This window comes from Lipophrys pholis (genome assembly GCF_963383615.2).
Source record: "Lipophrys pholis genome assembly, chromosome: 7".
In the NCBI taxonomy this organism is placed as follows: domain Eukaryota; kingdom Metazoa; phylum Chordata; class Actinopteri; order Blenniiformes; family Blenniidae; genus Lipophrys; species Lipophrys pholis.
Genome location: NC_137638.1, coordinates 18,102,961 through 18,125,535, shown reverse-complemented (window position 1 = coordinate 18,125,535; position 22,575 = coordinate 18,102,961). Strand labels below are relative to the sequence as shown.

General features: G+C 41.0%; 1 protein-coding gene across 1 annotated transcript in view; it reads right to left on the bottom strand.

The window, feature by feature from the left end:
• Window positions 1-466: 466 nt before the first annotated feature.
• The window catches only part of wscd2 (WSC domain containing 2), a 38,400-nt gene continuing 16,291 nt past the window's right edge, over window positions 467-22,575 (bottom strand). The window contains exons 2-9 of the mRNA XM_080467273.1: window positions 16,891-17,767; window positions 13,078-13,192; window positions 10,733-10,917; window positions 8,502-8,623; window positions 8,212-8,386; window positions 6,342-6,506; window positions 6,041-6,241; window positions 467-2,377 (exon numbers count right to left, since the gene is read on the bottom strand). Of these exons, the coding sequence (XP_080323399.1) occupies window positions 2,025-2,377; window positions 6,041-6,241; window positions 6,342-6,506; window positions 8,212-8,386; window positions 8,502-8,623; window positions 10,733-10,917; window positions 13,078-13,192; window positions 16,891-17,281 (1,707 nt within the window). The 5' untranslated portion in view covers window positions 17,282-17,767 and the 3' untranslated portion in view covers window positions 467-2,024. The remainder of the gene's footprint in view (window positions 2,378-6,040; window positions 6,242-6,341; window positions 6,507-8,211; window positions 8,387-8,501; window positions 8,624-10,732; window positions 10,918-13,077; window positions 13,193-16,890; window positions 17,768-22,575) is intronic.

Below are 22,575 nucleotides of genomic sequence, written 5' to 3'. Positions count from 1 at the left end.
GCTCTCTTTTAGCTTTCCTCAAGGACACAGTAAAAAATTGTTCCATATATCCAACGATCCATACGTGTCACAACTTAAACCACCTCTCCAATGTGTGGACCTGAATATTATACAATCTCAAAATATTTTATAAGTGAAGCTTTGATTTGTAGATAACAACCATGCCCGTTTCTTGTACGGAGAATCCAGATCTATTTTACAACAAAACATATAAAAGCCACTTGACTAACAAGGTAAAACTAACAATCACACACTGAACATGTTTATATCAGTATTTAGCTTTACGTTTAGTCATTTTTATCTTTTGCCTGTGAAATGTAAAACTATTAAGCACATAATGAAAACATACTTCCATTGTTTTCCATGATGGTGGAATAACGGAGTAATGTAAATGTAGGTCATGCTTGATTTAATGTAAAGACTGAAAGCTTGGAGGAAAAGAAAAAACCAACACAAAACAGCAGTTTAATTTAATTTACTCATTTATTGGGCCATTTTTTTTTTCCAAACCATTACATTCATTCCATAGAAAATACATTCAAATGTGACACCTGTCCAATAAGTGCCTGCTTGTAATTGAAAGCCAGAGCCAATAAAGTTTAAAGCATGTGTTAAAAATAGAAACAAGTCATCCTCGCTGCTTGTTGCAATACAAATATTTTCCATGTGTCAGCACACATTACAAAAATATATTTATATCATAGTGAAAATGGAAGTCAGTTTATGTTTGCCATCTCTCAGAAACCAGTGTGTCCAGCGCGGATGTATATTCTTTAAATATATATTCTTGTACTAATTTGTTGATAATTTAGCATCATTTCTTTTTAGCATATGGCAGAGCATACCGAGTACCTTTTTATAAGACGTGCTGTTTATTAAATCATAGCAGAACTTTTCCTGTTTCTCTTGATGAGGAAGAGTAGAATTATCACCGGCTTTAACATTTTTAAAGCTTTTCTTACAACAAAGCGATAAAAAGAGACAGTTTTCACATTCGGTAAGTTTTTCTGTCATAAATAAAATCTACAATATTCTCTACGACTAAAGATAACCTCCAGACTATTACATGAGCGTAATGCTTAATTCTTTGTGATCTTTGGGGAAGGTGTTGCACAGCGAAGTGCTTTTTGGATTTTTGCATCAAGTCCAGTGTTAGGAAAAACAAATCTACGACCAAAATCAACACTTGCACTGCATATCAGAGCTAAATAAACACAGAGGACATTAATCCTCTTCTCTTCTCGAGTCAGTGCCTTCAAGAGGGATTATTCATCTTCTTAAACACCAGGAGCTCAGATGTAAATCCATTACATCTTGATCATCAAAAATAAGAATTCGTTAATGTATGGTAAGTTTAACAACTTACAAAAACTGAGAAACACACAGTATCATCATAAGGTAGTCATACCCTGCATATTGCATTATTCCCTACAACAAAAAAGGTAGATCCAACTTAACTTTGTATATAAAATAGTTCTGTGACTGTGATAGCAGCAAAATAGCTAATGTTTTTATCCTGGTAGCAGTTACTTCGTTTGCACAAAATAAGCTCCCACACCACACTTTGTATTAAATATTCCTTATTTTCGGGATTCAATGGTTTTAACTTCCCCTTCAACTAGTATTATTACCCGGCTGAGTCAGATGAGCCGCAGTGTGCTCGGTTATCGTACCTTCCTCGTGTAAAAGGCATGTGGAGATGCCAACACCGCACATATGCATAGAGCAGAATAAGAAGTGCTTTTCATTCAGCGCAAGAGAAAAACAAACCTCCCGCCTCAACTAAGAATGTATGAAGCTGCTGAAATGGAATTTTTTAAATTTTTTTTAAAGTTGAGTCAAAATTAAAACAGATAACTAAAGGGACGAATGTATTCACACTACAGTTCAAACCTAAGTGACTTCATTGAAAAATAATGTTAAAAAGTCATAAAGTCCCATAATCCTACAAAATATGGTGTGTAGCGTTTGTTCAGAAAACACTCAATAATGCAGGAAAAAAGAAAAAATGAGAATCACATCTATCATCTTGGCTTATAATCATCTGGAACCCCAGACTTGTTTCTTTTCTTCAAGGCAGCGTCGACTGTTCTGATCAGCTCGTTGATGTTGGCTCGCATTTCAGTAGTGTAGGGGTCGTACTCCAGCTTACGAAGCCCCGATCTCTTGAAGTTGCCGTCCTTTTGGCCCTCGACGCAGAGAAGACGGTCCTCAGACACCTTCAGACCCAAAAACTGGACCATTGCTTTGAGCTGTGAGAACAGGTCCTTCTTCAGGTCCTCAAAATGAACCACATGGACGCTCTTTCCATAATTCAGCCAGTCTAACGTGTGGGATGCCCACCAAGGGGCATAGTTCTTGACAAATTCAGGCCACTCTGCAGGAAAAAAAGAAAAGGGAAGGTAAATCAGATATATGCTTCTTCTTTCTTTTTTTAATAAGAAGGAATAGAATATTAGTCTATTTGTAAATGTTATTTTGTACCAAATAAATTTCCATTCTTAAGAATATTACAAAACTGTTACATTCCTCACATTTAGTGTGTAGGTTTATTAATTTAAAGTCCTCTGGAGAGACACGAAAGAAGTTTGGCTGTTCTGGAGAAACAGAATGGGGCTGAGCTCGCTGGGGAAGAGGAGCCGTTTGGTCCTGGATTATCCTTTGGACTGCTCAGAAGAGGATGTTAACCAAGCTGACATCCATCATGGACGACTCCCCTCACCCCCTGGATGAGATATGTGTACACTGAGCAGCTTGCTAAGCAGCAGGCTACTGCGTACACAATATCCACAGTCCCCGCAGCTGTCATATCCTTCAATAACACGGTCAACAAATGCACCTTCATGTAAATACTCCTACAATGTGTATCATATCTCATCTGATTTTATGTGACTTTATCATATCATATCAAACTGTCAAAAACAAACCATGAGCTGTGGTATGAATGTGTGCAGCACAGTACTTAACATATACATATATAAATAGGATCAAATAATACAAAAGTGCAGTACAAGAAGAAAACTGAGTACGTAATTCAAATTGAAGGGGAAAAAAAAAAAACACTTGTTGCTGTGCGCTCCTCTAAAAGACAGAAAAAGAAGTGATGCATCATTCAATCAAATGTAGATTTAGAGCTCCTGTGTGAGAGGAGCTGCTGTGAAGGTGTGTCTTAGTGTTGACAGAAATTTGAAAAACAGCGTTTATTGCTCTGTATGTGTGAAAGAGGTAGTTTAATCTTCCACTGTTACTTAAATAGAGAATTTCCCCTCCATCAGTTTAATGCAATGGCGGCCTTGAGGAAAATAAATAAGAAAGCAAAGTGTCTGTGAGGGGACTGAATTAAGAGGAAGTGAGAGTTCCAGCAACACAACACTGACACCATTCAGCTCGTGAGGTGTGTTGCAACACACAGCAGGCTACTCCGAGTCTTTTCTGAGGTGTCCTCAGTGAACATTTCTCGAGTGTCAGTCAAACTGCAGAGGTAATAAAGAAAAAATCCTTTTCTTGCTACTTTTTCCTCATTGATCATCTCCTGGCCCATAAAAGCAGCAGCTGGCAGGAGCGGCGCTGCATTAGATCGCATCTTTACTGCGCGAAGAGGTGCTCGTTAAAGTTTAAAGCCTGCTGAGTTTGCAGTGCTGTCTCAGACACCAATTATAGAGTCAACTTTAGTATCAAGGAGGACTGAATATTATGTACGTCATCTGAAAACACAAGCAGCGGTGGAGTAAAGCAGAGAAGCTGCATTTTAGGACACACCAGGCTTGTTCTTTTTTTCTGTCAAGCTTTGCAGAGAAATCCAATCCTAAAATAATCTGAACTCTTTCCCAGAAGAGCCTGCTCTGCTGAAGGCTGATAGGATTTCAAATTCAGTTAGGATGCTTGTGTTTTTATTAGCCAAGCGGTGACTTTGAAACCCCCAATAAGGATGTTTATGTAACTGTAAATCCACCACGATAGGTCTGGAAAAACGTGCTGTGTGCTTTGTAAAATGTCATGCCCTCCAAAACAAGTTATACACGCCCCTAAGATGACTTTGTGGGGCCACACCAGAAGGCATCAGTGTCTGTAACATTGTCTGAGCCCGAGAGTATCCCTCTGCAGAGGTGAGTGCATCCAATCTTACACGTGGGGCCCTGTACACAATGTCATGCCGCCTCTCAGACGACAGCATCTCACTGTATTTGAAGTGGCAGCTGTCAAAAAGCCTTTCTCTTTACTGATGTCGGCGCATCATTTCCCCACCAACAGAAGCAACAAACACTCATTGGAAATGGCAGGCCAAATGTGCTGATGTGTCCACAAAGAGAGACAACTGCTGGGTCGGCGATTCTCCAGCGTCTGGAAAATCGATTAAACCTCAGCTGAAAGTCAGAGAGACGATACACGGACGAGACAAAACCAGCGACCATGCTATGAGAGATGCAGAAAGGTGGGTGATGTAAGTAACAAGAATTCAATATGCAAAAAGATGATTTTTGCTAAATGTGGCCTCTGTTTTACTGACATACAATTTAGCCTTGAAAGTTTTTTTTTTAAAATTTACTTGTTGTGCACCATCAAACATGAATAGATATTGTGGCGACGCATCATTATGCAAGTACCCAATGCAATGTGACCATGTTTGTGCGACTTTCTTCGAGAAAAAAAACCCATGTACTTGAAGTTGATTGGTGGCCATAACTTACTGAAAGGTGTGACTGAGTGTGTGCGACTGTCTGTCTCTCTGTGTTTGCCCTTTGATAGACTGGCGACTTGTCCAGGGTGTACCCTGCCTTCTTCACACGGAGTGAGCGGGCATTGACCCAAAACTTGGCGTCGTGGGAGGCAACATTAAAAACAGGATGTAACTGGATATGTGGAGAAATGTCACTCAGTTACAGAATAATGAAACATGAACCAAGGAAAGGCCAAAAACACATTTCGATGGTCTTTCTCAGAGGACAACATGCATACACTTCACTTTTCCTCATACAGCTGGTGCCATCTAAAAAAAAAGAAGGTGGAATCGTTGTAAAAATGGTTCACGTTTCAAGAGGTTTTGATGGTTGTACTTGTTTCCTGACAGACCTAACACACCATGATGCAAAATGTTAATGTGGTTTATTCTTTATAGTGTGGCAGAAGCATAAAAAATACATTCTTTATATATGTATAGCCAAAGATACGATTGAAAATTAAAAGCTATTTTAGATCTTATAAAACAAGATAGTTGAATTTAAATAATCATTTTTAATTCTGCAGTGTGGGTTCGTGACCCTGCTGTCGCTCCTATGACTTCTGCTCTTCAGCACACCTGCAAAGTGGCTGTGAAGCGACGTCAGGAAGCACGGTGGCATGTTAGTCATAAAAGGCTTGAAACAAAGAGAGTCAATGCAACTCATCTATCTTGTATTTGAAGTTCATCAGTTAATGGGGAAAGACCTTGTTCCCAAGGGCATTTTCTCTCCTGGGAAATGATAAGTTCTGCTTGTATTGTTGTTTCGCTCCCAGTTTGAGTTAATAACGTATCATTTCAATGAAAGAAGGAAGAAGCAGACAGAAATGCTGATAAGGTCACAACAGTAGCTGCTTTACTTTTTTTCTGTTTTGTTTTTATCAACACAGTGCACCTTTCAGCTGACAAAGGGTTTGAACGGTTCTTCTAAATGTCTACAATACAACGGAGAAAATTTTTAATGAGTAAGATTCCCCACTTCCACTGTGCATAAACATACATTTCCCACTTGAGTGTGGGATGAGTGTTTGTGTAACAATACTTGTTCACAGGCATGACTCAGGCTGGTGGGCTTGTTGCTGCACTTCTCTAAACAGAAACCTGGATCAGTTCCAGCATCATGGGTATGGTTTTATAAGTTTAAAAGAAGAACATGCTCAGCCACATCGGTTTGATGAAGTTATATATACATATATATGTATATGTCCAAGGAGTATTTGCAAATGTTTTTATTTGTTTTCAATATTTTCAGAAAGAAATTTGAAAATATTACAAGATGTTTATACTCTTTTTCAAACAGACTTCCTGCAGCTGGAAGCTTACCTTTCCCTCTCCAGTGGGCCTGTGACGCAAATCCAATGTGCCCTCCATACTTGCGGTTGAATTCGGCCATCAGCGCCTTGTAAGGGTTTCGGATCATGAGGACGCTGGAGTCAAAGGCCTCAATCTCCTTCCTGCCGCTCTCATGCGTCTTGATGCAGATTGTCCTCCCGCTACGCCAGTGGTCGCGCTCCCCTTTAAATCCTGTCACGCAGCGAAATCCCACAGTGAGTTATTTAACCACAGCAGTGGATTCATCAAGGAACACTTTTGATTCATGTCAAACACACAGGTGAACGTCTACCTTTATTATAAAGGGAGCCATCAAAGTAATAGCTGCCTGTGTAGAAGCCGGTGGCGAGCTCTATGAGGTGGCGAGCCCAGGTGTTTCCCGCTCCAGGGAAACTGGCGAGAGCCACCAGCTGTTTGGCACGCGTGGCAAGAAAGTGTCGGTCCATGCAGCGGTTATCTGACAACACACAAAGGGCAGCGGGCTTAATTTATTGATTTGTGGTGTAAAGGCTCAGGGAACGGTTGGCAGTCATTAACTGGAAGTTGCTCTGAGACTTGGCCTCTTGTGACGTTGCTGGTTAATAGCAAAGTTTTATACCAACAATGGCAACAAAGAAATAACACCATGGTGAAACTTGGGATGGCGGTAGGGACGTCATTAGATTGTCGGGGGAGGAAGAAATGTGGGATTTTTTTTTTGCTGTGTGTGGGCCACACCAATTCCTCCAACTTCTCAGTTAGTGACGTTATTGTGGGGTAAAATGCTGATGAGTGTTTTTAAAAAAAAACAAAACATAGTCCCTCCTCATCAAACAGCGTGTTTTTCACTTCCTACCGCAGCCTGTTCTTAGCCTTTGCATTGAACCCTGTTTTTGTTTACTCGGTTGCTTTTTCTGCTGATCTGAGTCACACTGCAGTCTGAGCAAAGACCACAACAACAAAGACGAGCATGATAGTTTACATGGAAAACTAAAGAAGTACTCAAGTTGCTAAGATGGAAGATGGCAATGAACTCACTCTTGAATTGTATTTTTTTTTTCCTCCCTAAAAAATCTAAATGATGCTAAATTAACTGAAAAATAAGTTGGAATCTCTCACATTTATTAAATGAGACTTATCACTGAACAATTTATGCGTGCACCGTCTTGGTCATAAAACTGCAAGCATTGTGCTTCAAAACATTAATTTTTAAATTAAATAAGGAATGCTACATTAAAGTGAAAAGTCCCGGTTTTAGAGTCCATCCTGGAACAGCGTTGGCGGTGGGACTGCAGTCCTGAGGCGCTGGTGCCCTTCACGTTTTCTCTCTGCTCCATCACACATGAATGAAACAAATGAGGTGTTATCAGGCGTCTGCACAGCTTGTTGACGATCCACTCATTTGAAACAGGAGTGTCGGAGAAGGGGTACATCTGAAGCACGCAGGGCTTTCGCTCTCCAGGACCACAAACGGAGAGCAGCGCTCCAACGGAACTATAATAATGTTTGACAAATGAGGTCCAAAGTTCCCAGACTCCAGTCAATTGCTTTGTGCTCCACAACGTCCACCTTTGTTTTCCTTCCCAAGTAATTGCGCTCCTCATTTATGGTGGCTTCTTTATGTGAATTTTATAAATGGAGAAAATTGATTTTCTGTTTGAAAGGATTATTATACTTTACATTTTTCTGGTCTTTCCCTGACTGTTGACCCAGAAATATCTTTATAACTGCAACCTGGTGAGCAGCTCTGAATCACTTCTACCTTTCAATTATTTTCACTTTTTCTCAGTGTGTTTGCTTTTAACCCCTTTTTACATCCTTTATATACTCTTTAAAGCTTTCATCATGGGTTCACTCATAAAGGTAAACCCTCACTTCATGCAAAACTCAGTAAATCTCTATCAGATTTTTTTTTTTTTTAAACGTGTGGCATCAAAGCTGTTTGAACATTTATCAAGAATTACCCTCGAAATGTGTCAAGAATCTGAACTGAATGCAATTATTCAAAATTCTCAGACTAAAGCTATAACTTGACAGTTTGATGTTGAAGGTGGATGATTTCAAACAGCATGTGTGAGAACAAAGGAAACAAAATCCAGTCAGTCTACAGGTTGTGGCTCACACTAAAATGCCTCGCCACGCGTACAGTCTAAGATGTGCCGTCTTCAAACTGCGGTGTTTACCTTGAACCTGTGTCTGGTACACCACAAAGTACTTGTCATTTCCGCAGCTCTCAAACTCTTCTCCATGGCAGTGTTGGAGACACATGTTCTCGTCCTCCAGCTCGTGAAGGGAGAAGAGAGGAGTTGGAAAACCGCAGTAGCATCGATCTCCAGCCAGGACAGCCAGTGATTTCTCCTAGAAATGCAGCCGCCATTACACATTTGAAGACACATTCCGACAACATACAAATGCACACAGTAGAAGCACGCCCAGCACCCCCCCCCCCCCCCCCCCCCCCCCCCCCGCTCACCCTCTCTGTGCACAAGTCCACACACTTGTCTACAGACATATTTTGTATGACGGCGCTGAAAGGAAGAGCCAATGTGACATTGTCTGGCCGGTGGAAACACCCTTTGAAAATAGCACTGCCATCTGAAACAGAAAGAACAGGAGGAAACACAATAAGCTGCATTTTCATGGTTACTGAGCAGAGCGTCCATCAGATTGGCCTCTGGCCACTGACCCCTGATGAACAGATCCCACTGGGGCTGTCCTTCAGACTACCGAGGCCCTGACCTGCCAGAGAACCGAACCAATAGCAGCGCTCACATCCCCGCAGTGTGATGATGACCTTTGACCTCTGGACTCCTCTCCAGGCTGATAGATGGATGAGCCATATATCACGGAAACAGAGACAACCCGCTCTGCTCCTCACTTGAACTTGTTAGTTTATCTTTGCAGTAATAATTCATAATCTAAGTTTTATTTCTAGTTCATCGGATTTGCTGTTACTGCAAGTGCATTGACAGATAATTACAGAATCACCCAGAGATAATTTGTTTGCTGCCGTGAGGCTTCTTCTGATAATTAAACAAATTCATCTGAAAAGACAAAAAAAGTAATTTCTCGCAGTGTGCTTCAGCTTTAATGGCAGAAAACTATTGTATGTTTTAAGGCACTGCTTAAGGAAATCTAAGCAGCCGGTTCACATTTATTTCAGGCCGTCAACTTGTCAGCAGCTCTGCTATACAATACTTATGAATCTGTCTCCGTTTCCCAACAAACTGCGAAGAATTAATAAAACAGGGAATGAGCCAAACTCTCTGTGCTTTTTACTGGCTCAAATGCCATGATGAAGACAGCTTGCCTTAAACATAGTTAAATAAAATATGCAAATGGAGCTGTGCATCTGTCACAATTGGTCCAATTAAAGTTCACACTGCCAATACCAGTACCCAACTACACAGTTGAGATTTTCTCTGTTTTATTGCACTTCAAATAATAACTTTCAGGCAGTGTAAGGTCTTAAAAAGGATTGCACCCTGGGCAAATTAGCTCAAGGCCTGTGCATACGTACCATGTTTTATTTACTTTTGACCTTTTTCTCCAAAGAGATGTTGCATTTTTAATGTGGGTACTCCCTGTATTTCACACTTGCTGTGCACCATTCTTCTGCTCCTTTGATTCACATAGACATAAATCATAAACATAAGTCTCAAAAAGGAAACTTTAGACCACTGAAACTTCTATGTAGGTTAGTCAAAGCTGTTCTCGAAAGCCATAGTCGCATAAAACAGCCACCTCAACACATTTCCTCCATGATGTTCTGAGCTGGGCTCACATGACGGAGATCAGGGTTAGAGGTGGCAATCCAAACATGAAGAGCTTACACAGCAAACTGATGGAAGGCAAACACGAGGGGAAAAAAGCAGAAATGAAAATAATAAACAAACAGCCTCGGTGGAGGAAAGAGAAGTTATAGATTATAGATGTGGTGTGAATAGATTCATGAGTTGCTTAAATATTCACCAAAGCTGTGCATACTAACGTACTCAGCTTTCACGGAACATTTCTATGAAATGAACAAGAGAAAAGAAAGAGGAAGAGCGGAAAGAAAGGAGAATAAGGTGTTCAAACTTGCTTAACTTCATAGCTAGGTCTTTTTAAGATTTCACAAAAAAAGACCACAAAACCGGAACAAACTAGAGCTTCACATGCCAATTTACAAAAATATCTAAATGCACACGATGACACCAGGATATTAGCAACCTCTTTTTACATCTCATTACCAACCCTTCTTCGTTTTTACCCCCTAAACATTTCACTTTTCCCACTAGCAGGCAGCAAGTATTTAGGATGCAGACCACGGCTTGCTGGGTGTACGTAGGTAGAACAGCTCTCCCGGGAAAGAGGTAAACACACAGAGCTGCCTGCTCCCAACTGTGCCAATAACTCAAAAAAAGAAAACAGCCAAATCTTTTTTTTGCTCTAAGAAAGCAGGTTTGTTACATTGCTGAATCAAAACAGCCTTTTTGTGCCTCAGCAGATACAAACAGTTGCACTCATGTTTGGGTAAGGATCAGATATAGAGTTAAAATCTTTTATTTAATCATAGACTTTGGATTATCTCCAATGTTTTATTAACAGTGAATCCAAAAGTTCAAATCTTTTTCTTTTTCCATTGGTAGCCCTGTGCGAAGCAACATGAGGTCTGTAAGTAACCTAAGGAAATTTTATTAAGTTGCTGAGTGTTGGACTCACAGCGGCGTGCCGACTCCTGGCTCAGCTCCAGCCTGTAGATGGAGAGTCTGTTGGCTCCTCCGCACAGGTTGCTCTTCTCTCCTTTACACTCCATGTTGCACTGGCTCTCTGAAGCGTTGGGAGCCTGGATCTTGTGACCACAGTAGCACTCAGCTCCAAACTCCAGGCCTGCATACATGTAGCCTCTGGAGGAGAGTGCAAGAAAATGGTAAAAGCATTAGGATCGTTTGGGGAAAACAAAAGACAGAGAGGTTCAAATGAGTGCTCTGAGCCTTCATTATGTTTCCTAATCCTTTGCAGGCCAACACAGTTTATCCTTCCGAGCAACTGGATGAGCTCTAATCAATAAAAACAAACAACACACAAAGGGTGTTGAGGCAAAGATGAAAATACATGAAAATGTTGCTTCAAAATAACTGCTCTTTCGCTGTCTTGCTTTGCTGACTGAAAACGAAAGCTGTATATGATGCAGGCCTCTGAGGCAAAGCCAATTATAAATGAGTGTAGTATACTTAGAAACTGAGTCACACAAAGTCTCTTCTTTCCTTCCTGTTCATGGAGGATTTGACTCCCAAGAGGCCTTTCAAATGCAATTAGATGTCTAACACACCCCTCATACAGCACAAATCTCTTGGGCTGCCAATCAAACCCAAACCTCTGCGTGCTTCTGCATGTTTCCCCACATTTGTTTGTCTGTGTCTATTAACCCCCCTGCTCTCAGAGAGGATATGGACAGGTTGCGAGATGGGAGAGGAGAAGAGAAGCTGAAACGAAGGATATTTCTCTGCTCCACTCCGAATCAGTGATGGGTGTAATTCAATGCATTCGATGGAGTGGTATTCCTCTGGGAGAAAAAAAAACGAGGCGAGAAGAAGATGGTGAGGTAGCAGAGGGAAGGAGCCCTGATGCAAGGAAAAAGAAAATAACTAAGAAGAGAAAACCTAAATGGTTGGAAAAATGGAGCATATAGAAATCTCCCACATGGAACGTCACTGTCATAGATAATAGCTACTGTTTTATTAATTCTTTATTATATGTTTACATTAATTAGGATGCCTATGACTATAATTACAATTAGGCCAACTGCAACTGATTTTGTAGCTGTAAAATTTTGTTAAACATTTTTCCGAGATAGCTCCAATGTTTCTGGCAAACATCTGGCAGTTCTTCGATATTCCAGTATGTTTTTCACTATACGGAGAGACTCGTGTTACAAATGTGTGACATGCTGACAAATCGTGCCCGTGATTGGATGGTTGTACTGCAGAAGTCCCGGTGGGCCCTGTTATGACAAGTGTATGGGTCTAAACGCTGGTCTATTTTGCTGCTTTCTGGTAGTTTTGAATGATTTAGATATCATCGAGTTATGAGAGATATGCATGTAAAATCCTGTCACCCACTACTAGATGAGAACATAAAGGCGAGCACGATTTTGTTGGCATTCATCTAAGAAGAATTATGAGGATGTACTGTACAAACATGCTCACAATCACATAGTGCACACATTTATACAGAAACTAAGATTACATACCAGCTTTGTTTCGACTATTCCTGCACAATAAAACTATTTACAGTAAACAAACATAAGGTTAAAGTGCCCAGCAGCTCATGTTAGCCTCAGACCTTAGTAAGAGGTTTATCTGGCTCTGGTTAGATGGGGTTCAGCAGGGGCATGCCAGTATGTTCGTCCACAAAACAAAAAACCTTATGGGGCCCTGACCACACTGAGTTTGGAAAAAGGCCTACCTCAAACTACTGACACAAAGTTGGGAGCACTCCGTTGTCTAAAATAAGATCTGCCATGAAGAAGGTCGAGCCAAAAATATGAGAAACAGACCCAAGCCACAAGTACAAAAAATATTTTTACTTCCATCAGTATATGTTTTGTTATCCTTTAAGTTACAGACAAAACAGTCTCTCCTCCAGACCCAGTCAGAAGCTTTCAGTCACAACGCAATCACACGACCTTTCCCCCACAAGTCAAGTTTCCTTTTTTTCCTTAACTAGAACACTAAAACATTGTTTCTAATGTGAAGGAATAAGAAAAATACACTCTGACGAGCTTGTAACTGTGGGAATAGTTTCTCCTTCAGGTTAACTGTATAGATTCTAAATATCCATTAGCTTATTTATTTGTTTGTTTACAATTCTACTACGAATATGACAAGACTATTGATTTGCAACTTGGTCATCTGATTTATCCACACACCACAAACTGGGAAGGATGTTTTGGAAGTGGCTATGTATGACTGTCATATTTTCAATCTTCAGATCAGATCTTCTGTTGTATCAGTTTCCATTTCATTTAACACAAAAAGTCAACATATTGTTAAAAGCTGTCTTACCGTTCTGCACAGTTGTCCTGACATCGAAAGACAGTCATTTTCTTGTAGTCAAAAAAAGAAACTCCTCTCAGCGCTCTTTTCTGAGTGTCATCGATGTAGCACCCAATGTACTTTGCTGAAAAAGCAAAATAAAGACATGACATGAACATATGAGATATATAGCTGTACAGGGATATATATACATACACAGATACACACACTTGAAAAATACTCTTCAGCTAGTTTTTTTTAAACTGTTAAACGTGTAAATTAATAAGATTATATCAATAATGCATAATGTAATATTATAATTAAATTATACACAACAGTGTCTTCTTCTTGAGGCTGCACTATGAACCAACAGAGCATAGAAGGAGTCCAAACTGGGGCAAAATGCTGATTTATTTATAAAGACACACATCCCCTTCTAGTGGCCTGTAACTGTAGTGGCAGCCATCTCGTTGCATTTTTCATAGAGGTGTGTGTGTGTGTGTGGGGGGGGGGGGGGGGGGGGGTCTTTGCAGCGAACCACTGCACAGAAGTGAAACAGTGACCCTTCAGCAGCTTCTGGTCTCTTGTTAAAACAACGTTGTGCGGTTTAACCGGGCTGCACGGCCTTCTACCAACAAACCTCTCGCCATCTGTGCAGTGCCATTACCGCTCTGAGCCTCTGTTATCTAAATGAGGGAAGCACAGAGTCCCCTGCATTACTTTAATTGTTATAGTCTAAAGACCTGCATTTGAGCAGCATGTGGTGAGCTGCAATGAGCTGTAATCTTCCTCCTAACTATTGTTGAGCTGGGAAATAATCTGCTTTCTGTTGGAGGGAAATGTTGACTTAAACAAAGCTGCAGCTCTGGTTTGAAAATAATATTTCTGTTTAGCATTACGTAGGAGCTAAGGATAAAACTGCAGATAGGAGTGATTTTATCGTTGGTTTTATTTGTCATTTTAGCATTCAAACTTTTCTATAATAACCTCGTCGAGAGTTATATTAGGTATATTCCTTTTGTTTGCACCAGGTCTCGCATTTTATGCATTTGTGTGACTGCACCACCACGCTTCAAATGTGTTTATGTGCTTTCGCCTGCATCTGCCATATTTCCCGCAAATTAAATTCATAGCCCATAAGAATGATTGCATTGGTTGTATAATGGAAGGGGGGGGGGCTCTAGTAACACGAACATAACAGGCTTCTATAGACGGTTAGGACTGCAGTAATGACTGATGCTGGATACACGAGAGCAAAGGAAAGCTTTGAAGATAGTAATTACACTATCATCATGTTCAGCCGCAGTCCCGTGAGGTTTGTGTTTGAGAAAGAGCAAGAATGGGAGGGGGGAGAGGGGCCGAGCCAGACTGAGAGACCCTCATTTGATCAGATAACCTGAGGCTTAAGTGTACGTAAATAAGGGAAAAAGCTTAAAGCTGTACTGGTTGGGGGAAAAAAAAACCATCGTCTCTTAATACTCTGCCGTCTAATACACAGCAGGCCACTATACTGTGACTCATAGGTTTTGTAATAGAATAAATTATTTATTTTCTTCTCTGGCTTGACCTCCTGCACGCTCGCACATGTTGGAGTCTTTCCCAGAGTAGAGGGAGTTAAAAATCTGTCGAACAGCCCCCAAATTTAGTCATCAGGCGCGCACTCCTTATTTTTTGTGTTTACGGACAATTTAGATTCTCCACCTGCCTGCATGGCACTCTGGACAGAAGCCAGAAAACCACGAAACTGAAAAAAAGCTGCAGTGAAATCCTGGTGCTATATATATGGTGAGCCGGGGCTATTTTAGGATTTCAAGGATGAATAAATAGAGACATTCAAATAGCATGAGCTCACTTAGAGCCGTTTCCATGCCAACACAGAGGCTTCCAGATGTTTATCAGTGCTGACCTGACTGTTTCTTACCAGTGGAATATTACAGGAACACTTGAACACTAGAAGTAAGTGGTATTTGAACATTTTCTGTCATTAATTATTCTAATTACCTTCAGTGGTTCTCAGTGTGTGGGGTGGACTTCCTCTGGGGAGCGCCAGAGAGCTTGTTGTGCAACATGCACAAGAAATCTAAGGGTCAAGGGGATGCCGTCTTAGAGCAGAATTTTTACATTTCACAGAAATCGGAGGAGGGCTCAATTGTTATTTATTTTGTTAAAACACATCTTCATCACTTCATTTGTTGTAAGTGAAATGAAGAAATATTGAAACAGTGGTGTCAAAAGTCATTTTCATAACAGGATCCATCAGCACGATTGTCCTCGAGAGCAGTTTGCAATAGTAAGACATTTCAAATAAAATTTAACAAGGCGCTTACACCCGATGAGCTGTGGTGACCCCAAAACGGAGCAGCCGAAACACTCTCACTTTTCTTGTTCAATAAAGATACAATACGTTCTGATTTTAAAACAAAATACAACATTCTGCTTAGTAGTATGTTTTGCAACATCATAAAATATTGATTTACATCCCAACTAGGATAAACAAAATTGTTCCCTGTCATAGACTTACTTATGCCTCAGTATAAAACAGCCCTTCCATTGTTGAAATGAAACATGACATGAGTCAAGATTAGAGATTAGAGCAGAATTGTAAAATACACAAAGACCTCCTCACCGGTCCCTCAGGGAATTAGTTTCAAATGAAGAAACTGTGAAGTTAGGATTCTTTTGGCTGTGGTTTGGTAATGATCTATAGAATCGTTGCATCTCTGTTGTGAGAAGAGAGCTTTAATTATTTGAAGCTATGAGTTATTATGCATCTGTAATAGAAAGCCATTCTAGAAATATACCCAGGACATCTCTCACCAGTGACGAGGAAAAATTTCAATGACGCTTTAATGAAATGATTGTTAAATACATCTTGGAGTAGTGAGAGGTTTTTGTCATTTATTACATTTCTTGTTAGAATTATTTATACTGTATCCAAGTGTACTGTACTGTATTTAAGTATAGGAAGTGATTGATGGGGAAGAGAAGTGGTACGGTCAGACACCTGACTTTGTGGGTAATTAAATTTTTTTTAAACTAACTTGACATTGATTTATGTGGAAAGTAAAAAGCAGGGTAAAATAATGACATTCAGGTTCATGGTTGTAAACCCTGGACAGACTGATCCAATCATCTTCTGTTTTCAGAAAACCATCCAACACGATAAGACGGCACAAGCTTGCAAGGATTTTGTACATGAACCTTCTCTGACTCTGCGGCACAGTTTATAAAATGTTAGATGAACCTGCAAATCCTGTGATCATGTCGACTTTGAGATGTTGTGATTCTGTATCATCCGCAGTGTTTCTGAACATACGCTGACCTGCTCAAAGCAAAGTCCCAGCACAGAGGATGAGATCCTTGAAGGATTTACAAGGAGGAAAGACAGAGGACTTAATCATAATCATCATCCCACTCCACTTTCTCAAGAGATTTCCTACACGACCAATTACTGCTGCGAATATGAAGTCATTAAGAGGCTGCAGTTTGTAATCAGAGATTTCTTTGGATCAGTTTCATATTAGCATGAAGTGGGACAAAAGCCGCTTCTCTTTGCCAGTGGATGTGCGCTATGAGCCAGCTTGCAATAAAATGGTTTTTCGTTGCTTTAATTGCTGAATATTCTTTCCATATGGCAAAATATGAGTATTGCTAATACAGTGGGATGGTAGTTTTTGAACAGTACAATTGAATCGTTTCATGTGTGCTGTATTCTATTGTGCCATCTTTTCAGAGATTTTATATGCAGGCAAAGCAAAGATCTATGTGACCATGAATGATAATGATTTAAAGAAACATTTACTCACTTATCATTTTCAGATATGGCAGAGTATTAGAACCTACCTCTTGCATCGTCCAAGTCTTTGGCATTGCGTCCTTTAAGTGCACGGTTCCAGTTGTTGGTGTAGTCTCCCCCCCTGCGGATCGTCTCACGGCCCTCCTGCCTGCTCTTTTTCATCCACGGGGGACCGTACCTCCGCCCAGATCTGCGCGTCTCCTTAAACACTCGACTCATGATGCCAAGCCCCCGAGTGTTGGACGAAGAAGTCCAGCTGCCCATCTCTGAGGCTACGACCAAGTCCCGGCCCCCCCGACCTCCAGAGCTACTGTCCCCAACAAAGCCAGAATGTAGGAAGACGAGGCTCCCCGCGGTCAGGTACAGCAGGATGAGGGAGAAGAATCGCACAGGTTTCCTGCGAAAGTATCGTTGGATCTTCAGCAGAGGCTTGGCCATGCTGGCTCCTCGTGCCGCTCAGACACGCTCACCAAGGGAGGAAAACTCATAAAGCTCCTGCCACACAGCCCCACTGGGCAGGAAGTCCCTCGAAGTGACTTAGTCTTGCACTGAGGTCATTCAAACAATGGCATGATTTGTTCTTCATGTACAAATCTTGAGGTTCATGACAAAGATGTTGCAGAGTTGTGCCCGGCGCAGAGCCGCCTCGAGAGTCTCTCTGTATTCCTGCCAACAGTCCGGCCCTGACAGCTGGCTTTGGAGCCACAGTATGAAAGGTGAGCGGCTCAGAGTGAAAGACGATCACTGAACACTGCTTTCACTCCGGTTATCAGTCTAGAGAGATGCTACACCAACACCGAAGTGGCACTTTCTCTCACGCCACGGAGAACGAAGACGGTTTTATTTGCCGGCTGAACTGAGATCCTCTCGGCTTTGTGTGTCCAGCTATTCACTGAGACAGTCTCTGAGGTGAAGACCCACCATCTGCAGGAAAGACAAAAAAAATGACAGTGAGTGCACACCTGAGTTAGTATTATCAAAAAAGGATTGCATCTCCAACTATATAGCATCCTATGCATCAAACCAGAATGTTTCATCAGCAATGCTGAAGCAAACCACTTTGTTTCTATTGGAAATGCTGTTGTTAAACCCATCTAACTCAAAAAAGAAGGTAAAACATTTTTCAGTCAAATTCTTTGACAGAAAAACAGGAGAAAGATTCACTAACAGCATAAAAAACAATCAAATATCTAGGTGAAATGTCACTGTAATGATTTATTGCACTACACTGTCCAGAAAATTGTCATGCTCAGACTCTGGCATTATCTTTGATGAATTACACAAGAACTGAAAGGGTAAAAAGAATCAAGATTTTCATTGCAATGTCTTTGAAGCCGTCAGGATTTAATGCCTTTGGGAAAAGGAGGAAATTAAAAATGAGTCGAGTCACAAGCTCAGACGATCTAAAGTGGCACACAAAAAAAGAAACATGTTTAAACAGCCTTGAAAGAATGCAGAGGTTAAATGTTTGGTAAATATCAAAGTGGTCAAAGGAGTTATGAGTGGCTCTTTTCTTTTCATCTTTTCAGATTGAGATTTACCGATGGGTGCAGTTTTGAGGGGATGGCTGGATGCAAGCCTCCCAAACTCTCTGCAGCCTCTGTCAAAGACGTCTCTGTTCTGGGACGAGCCTGGGAGCCTACAAATGGAAGGTGTAATGCAACACTCCTCAAGGTCAGGGAATTTTCCAGAACATTTGAGGGGACACTCGCCCTTATGGCTCTCTGTCTGCCCCGAGACAAATCTGCAGAATACTTGTCACCTGAGACTTGAATAGCATTATGCACTCCCCTCTTCTTCCCTCTCCCCGCAGTAGTCTGAGAAGAGTCTGGGACCCTCAAGGAGAAATGTATCACATTCTACTCATGTGCTTCATCCGTGGACAAAACGACAGCCTAAATCCTGTCTGACTTCTCCACGCTCCTGCTTTGTGTCCTGCTCTAAATGTTTAAATATCTGCAAGGATGTTTTTCATTCCCGATGTCTTTGCCTGCATCTCAATTCTTCAATCCCACAGCATTTTCAGATGGTCTTTCTTTCAGAGTCCAAAAACAAACAGCAGGTTTTCTATATTGATGATGGTTTTGAAATAAAAAACAAACAAACAGAAAAAACGAAATAAAACTGAGAGCTTCAGACATGAGCAAAACAGCTTTGATAATTACTGTCCTAAAAATAAACCCATTACAGTGTCTGACTGATGGGTCGGTGGTAAAAGATTGCAGGACATGCACAAATAAGTCGGTCTTAGTATGAAAGGCTAATTCTACATTTTGAACATACGTTTGTTTTCTTTCCCATCGAGAGCTAGAGCTGAGGAGTATGGAAAGAAACGGTCATGCTGGTGTGCTAGTTTATTTTCCAACTGAAAATTTGAAAAAAAAAAAAATTTAACCAATGAAATGGTCATGAAAAGGGAAAGGTAAAGATTATGCCAGCCCTCATGCAACGCTAAGCTAATCAGCTGCAGACCATAGCTTCATGTTTTTATAGGAGGTTTTGTGAATTTCAAGGATCTTTTCATTCCTCTGAACAGCCTCTGTTCCACATGAATGCTGTTACACAGTGTGATAACTCTGCAGCTCAGCAGCTGTACAAACACTATTGACAAGTGACTCCCACACTCTACCTCAGCTTTCTAACTCTGATGATCCAGTTCTCTGAGTATGTTGTTCGCCGTTGATGGAGAAAGGATTCACACATCAGGACAGAGGGAAAAGCTCATTTTTGTTCCAAATTGAAAATGGTTAGTTCAGGAGAAACTGAATAGTATTGATGTTTCCACGAAAGGAAAACCTCAACTTGCTCCCTTTCTGGTACCTGTTACCGTGGAGAGAAACTGTATCCTGGATATGTGCAGTGGACCTCATTAGGATTAAGGTCTTTGAAAGTCATAATCAACGGTGCACAAGAGAGTACTGTTTAAAATCTATGTGCGCAAACAGCATGCTGCTACAAGGGAAACGCACTGACGAGCCTCTGTGGAGAAAACACAGTATGGGTGCAAACAAATGGAAAAAAACTGACTTGAGGATATGTGTGACATCTAATCATTGGGCCTGTTGCGAATGCAACCTGGGCACATGCAGGTTAATTACTGGTGTTAATAATCCACAGGCCACCTTCCGCTATGAAAATAAAATGGAGGTGTAATTTACAGGTTCTAATGACAATAACAAAGGTCTGGATGGACTCCTGTTGCACTTGCACAGATGCTCCATATTGCATGAGGTAATATGAAACCAGGCTTATGGCTTAACATGGAAAAGGTTCTGTGAGTCTCTACTTTTAAACACAGCAGTTCAAGTGCAGCTGCACACAGTTTACATTGTTGTCCAGTTAGTTGTACAAGCAACTTATGTGAGCAGACATTTAAACAGAAACCAAACCACTTTGGACTTGACCATGGCAATGACTGGCGATCACAAAACATTCCGATCTGTATCAAATTTTAGCGCAATCCATTAAATATTTCAAAGAGGAAACAGTGAGTGGAACACTTCATGCTGTGCACGGACTGCAACATTTTTTCTTGTAGCAGAAAAACTTAATTGAGAAAGTCAACGCAAGACAGTTTTATGTCTATGAGACATTATATTAACAAATCCAATTTAAATGTAATGTGCTTTTCATCAACAAAGGTGAACTGAGGCAAATGCAGACCAACCAAATGCCATGGCTATCACCCAAATGATCCTTAATACCACGGGTAACGTTTCTATTGTCAGGTCCCTGCCTCATTGTTAATTATAGGCTCACACACTGTATGTGTGTTTTCCTCAGTCACTACAGGTGAACTTCATTTGCTTTTCAACTGAAAACAGGAATAATGGCTACAAATCAAGTGTGAAGCAGATTGACCGATGGAGAGGAAATGTAACGGACAAGACAAGAGGTGCTTGTGCCAAATCATGGATATAGCTCAAGTGGAGTGGACATGAACTCACTGACTGGCCATTAATTCACATTCATATTAAATGAGCCAGCAAATATTTAATCAGAGCGGATTTAGGAGAGGAAACGTCAAAGTTAATCTTCGGTGAGCAGGCACACAGCCAGCTCTGCTTGTGCTGCAGGCAAATGGCTCTACAAGTCAATCCATAAATAAAATTCATATCTGTCCTGGGAGTCATCGACCACGGACGCAGTTGAGGAAGACAGGGCTCAGGTCACGTCAGCAACAACACTCGAGGTTCAGAAATGTGCACATGTCAAACAGCCAAAGAAGGAGCTGCTTCATGGCAGGAAAGCTTTCGACACAATTGTGAGACAACAGTTTAATACTATAATATATTTAGCTATAAAAAAAACAAAAACAAATCAAACACTAGGGATTCTAATATTGCATGAAGACAATAGAAAAAAATTTCTGGACTTGGATTTTTCAGAGCCTGATCTTTGGTGAGGCCACAGAAATATTCCATTTTTGTTACTTGATTCTGCAGATGTAATCAATTTCCATCCCCCGTCTCTCCGAGGCCAAAAAGCATTCTTTCACCACAACGTGGGTGAGGCCTCTCACATGCAGTTCTTCCACATTCCCAGCAGCTGAATTAAATTAGCTGTGATATCCTCGCTTTGCTTAAACTTTAGTTTTCTTCTTGTGCTGCAGTTGTTAAAATATCTGTAAGGTTACGTCTGATTCATAGTGAAAACAAAAAAAACAAACACCCATGGTTAATAACAATGGGCTTTCTGAAGGAAACACACTGCTGTAACAGCTCCTTAAAACAGGAAGGAAGAAGAGCTTATCAGCAGCTCCAGTACACACTTTAAGCTGAAAAAAGCTAATGATTTCCTTTCTCACTAATATCTTTGTTTTTGTCTCCTTGTTAACACAACATGACGCCCATTCCTGTGAGAGTGCTGTACAAGTTGGACATCCTCGATTCTTCAGCAGTAGAAGGGTTAACAGCATTCACTCCAGCAGTCTCTACCTTCCCCTCCACCCTGAGGCCCGTCTTTCCGCTCCCCTGGTGTGTTTGGCCTGCCAGTGCGAATTACCTATGTTTGTCAAATCAAATCAAACTAAAGATCAGATTCTTCCCCCGGTAATAACACGGAGCAGACACATGCTTGCTTGGATCATTCCACATCAGCCTACAAGTTGCATGTGGCTGCATTACAGAAAACATTAGGTAGGAGTTCCTGCATCACCTTCTGAGCAATAAAACAAGAAAATGTGCACTATAGCGGTTCAGGAGAAGCATTGAGAGAAAGCCTCTGGAGACAGAATAGTGAAAAGAAACTGCACTTCACATGTAAAATGGCGCGAGATCAAATGAAATAATTTACAAGCCAAGATTTTGCGGCTCCGAGAAACAAATTGAAGCAGCTCTCTTAGCGCAGATGGCAACTTTTAGGAGTGTGTGACCCCTGTAAACTGGAGTGTGAGCATGGACGCCTCCAGTAACAACAGCGTCACACTGCCAAGCTGAGTTCTTTGCTTAGTGTTTAGCAAAAAAAAAAGCTGTCGTGATATGTGCTACAGTTTTGGGCTTTTGTTTTCTCATGTCAGCTACTTTAATTAAACCGGTGTTTGATCTCAGTTTGTGCTCAGATTAGTGATTGGCCCGGTGCCTAACACACCTAATTACTGGTGGCCACTCAGAAGGAAACTTATCATAGAAAGATGCTTGAAAGAATCACTCTTCACATGATGTAGATTTACTTTACCGACCACACAACAATGAACCAACGGCAAGAAAATCCAGCTCTGCAAACTGACACCG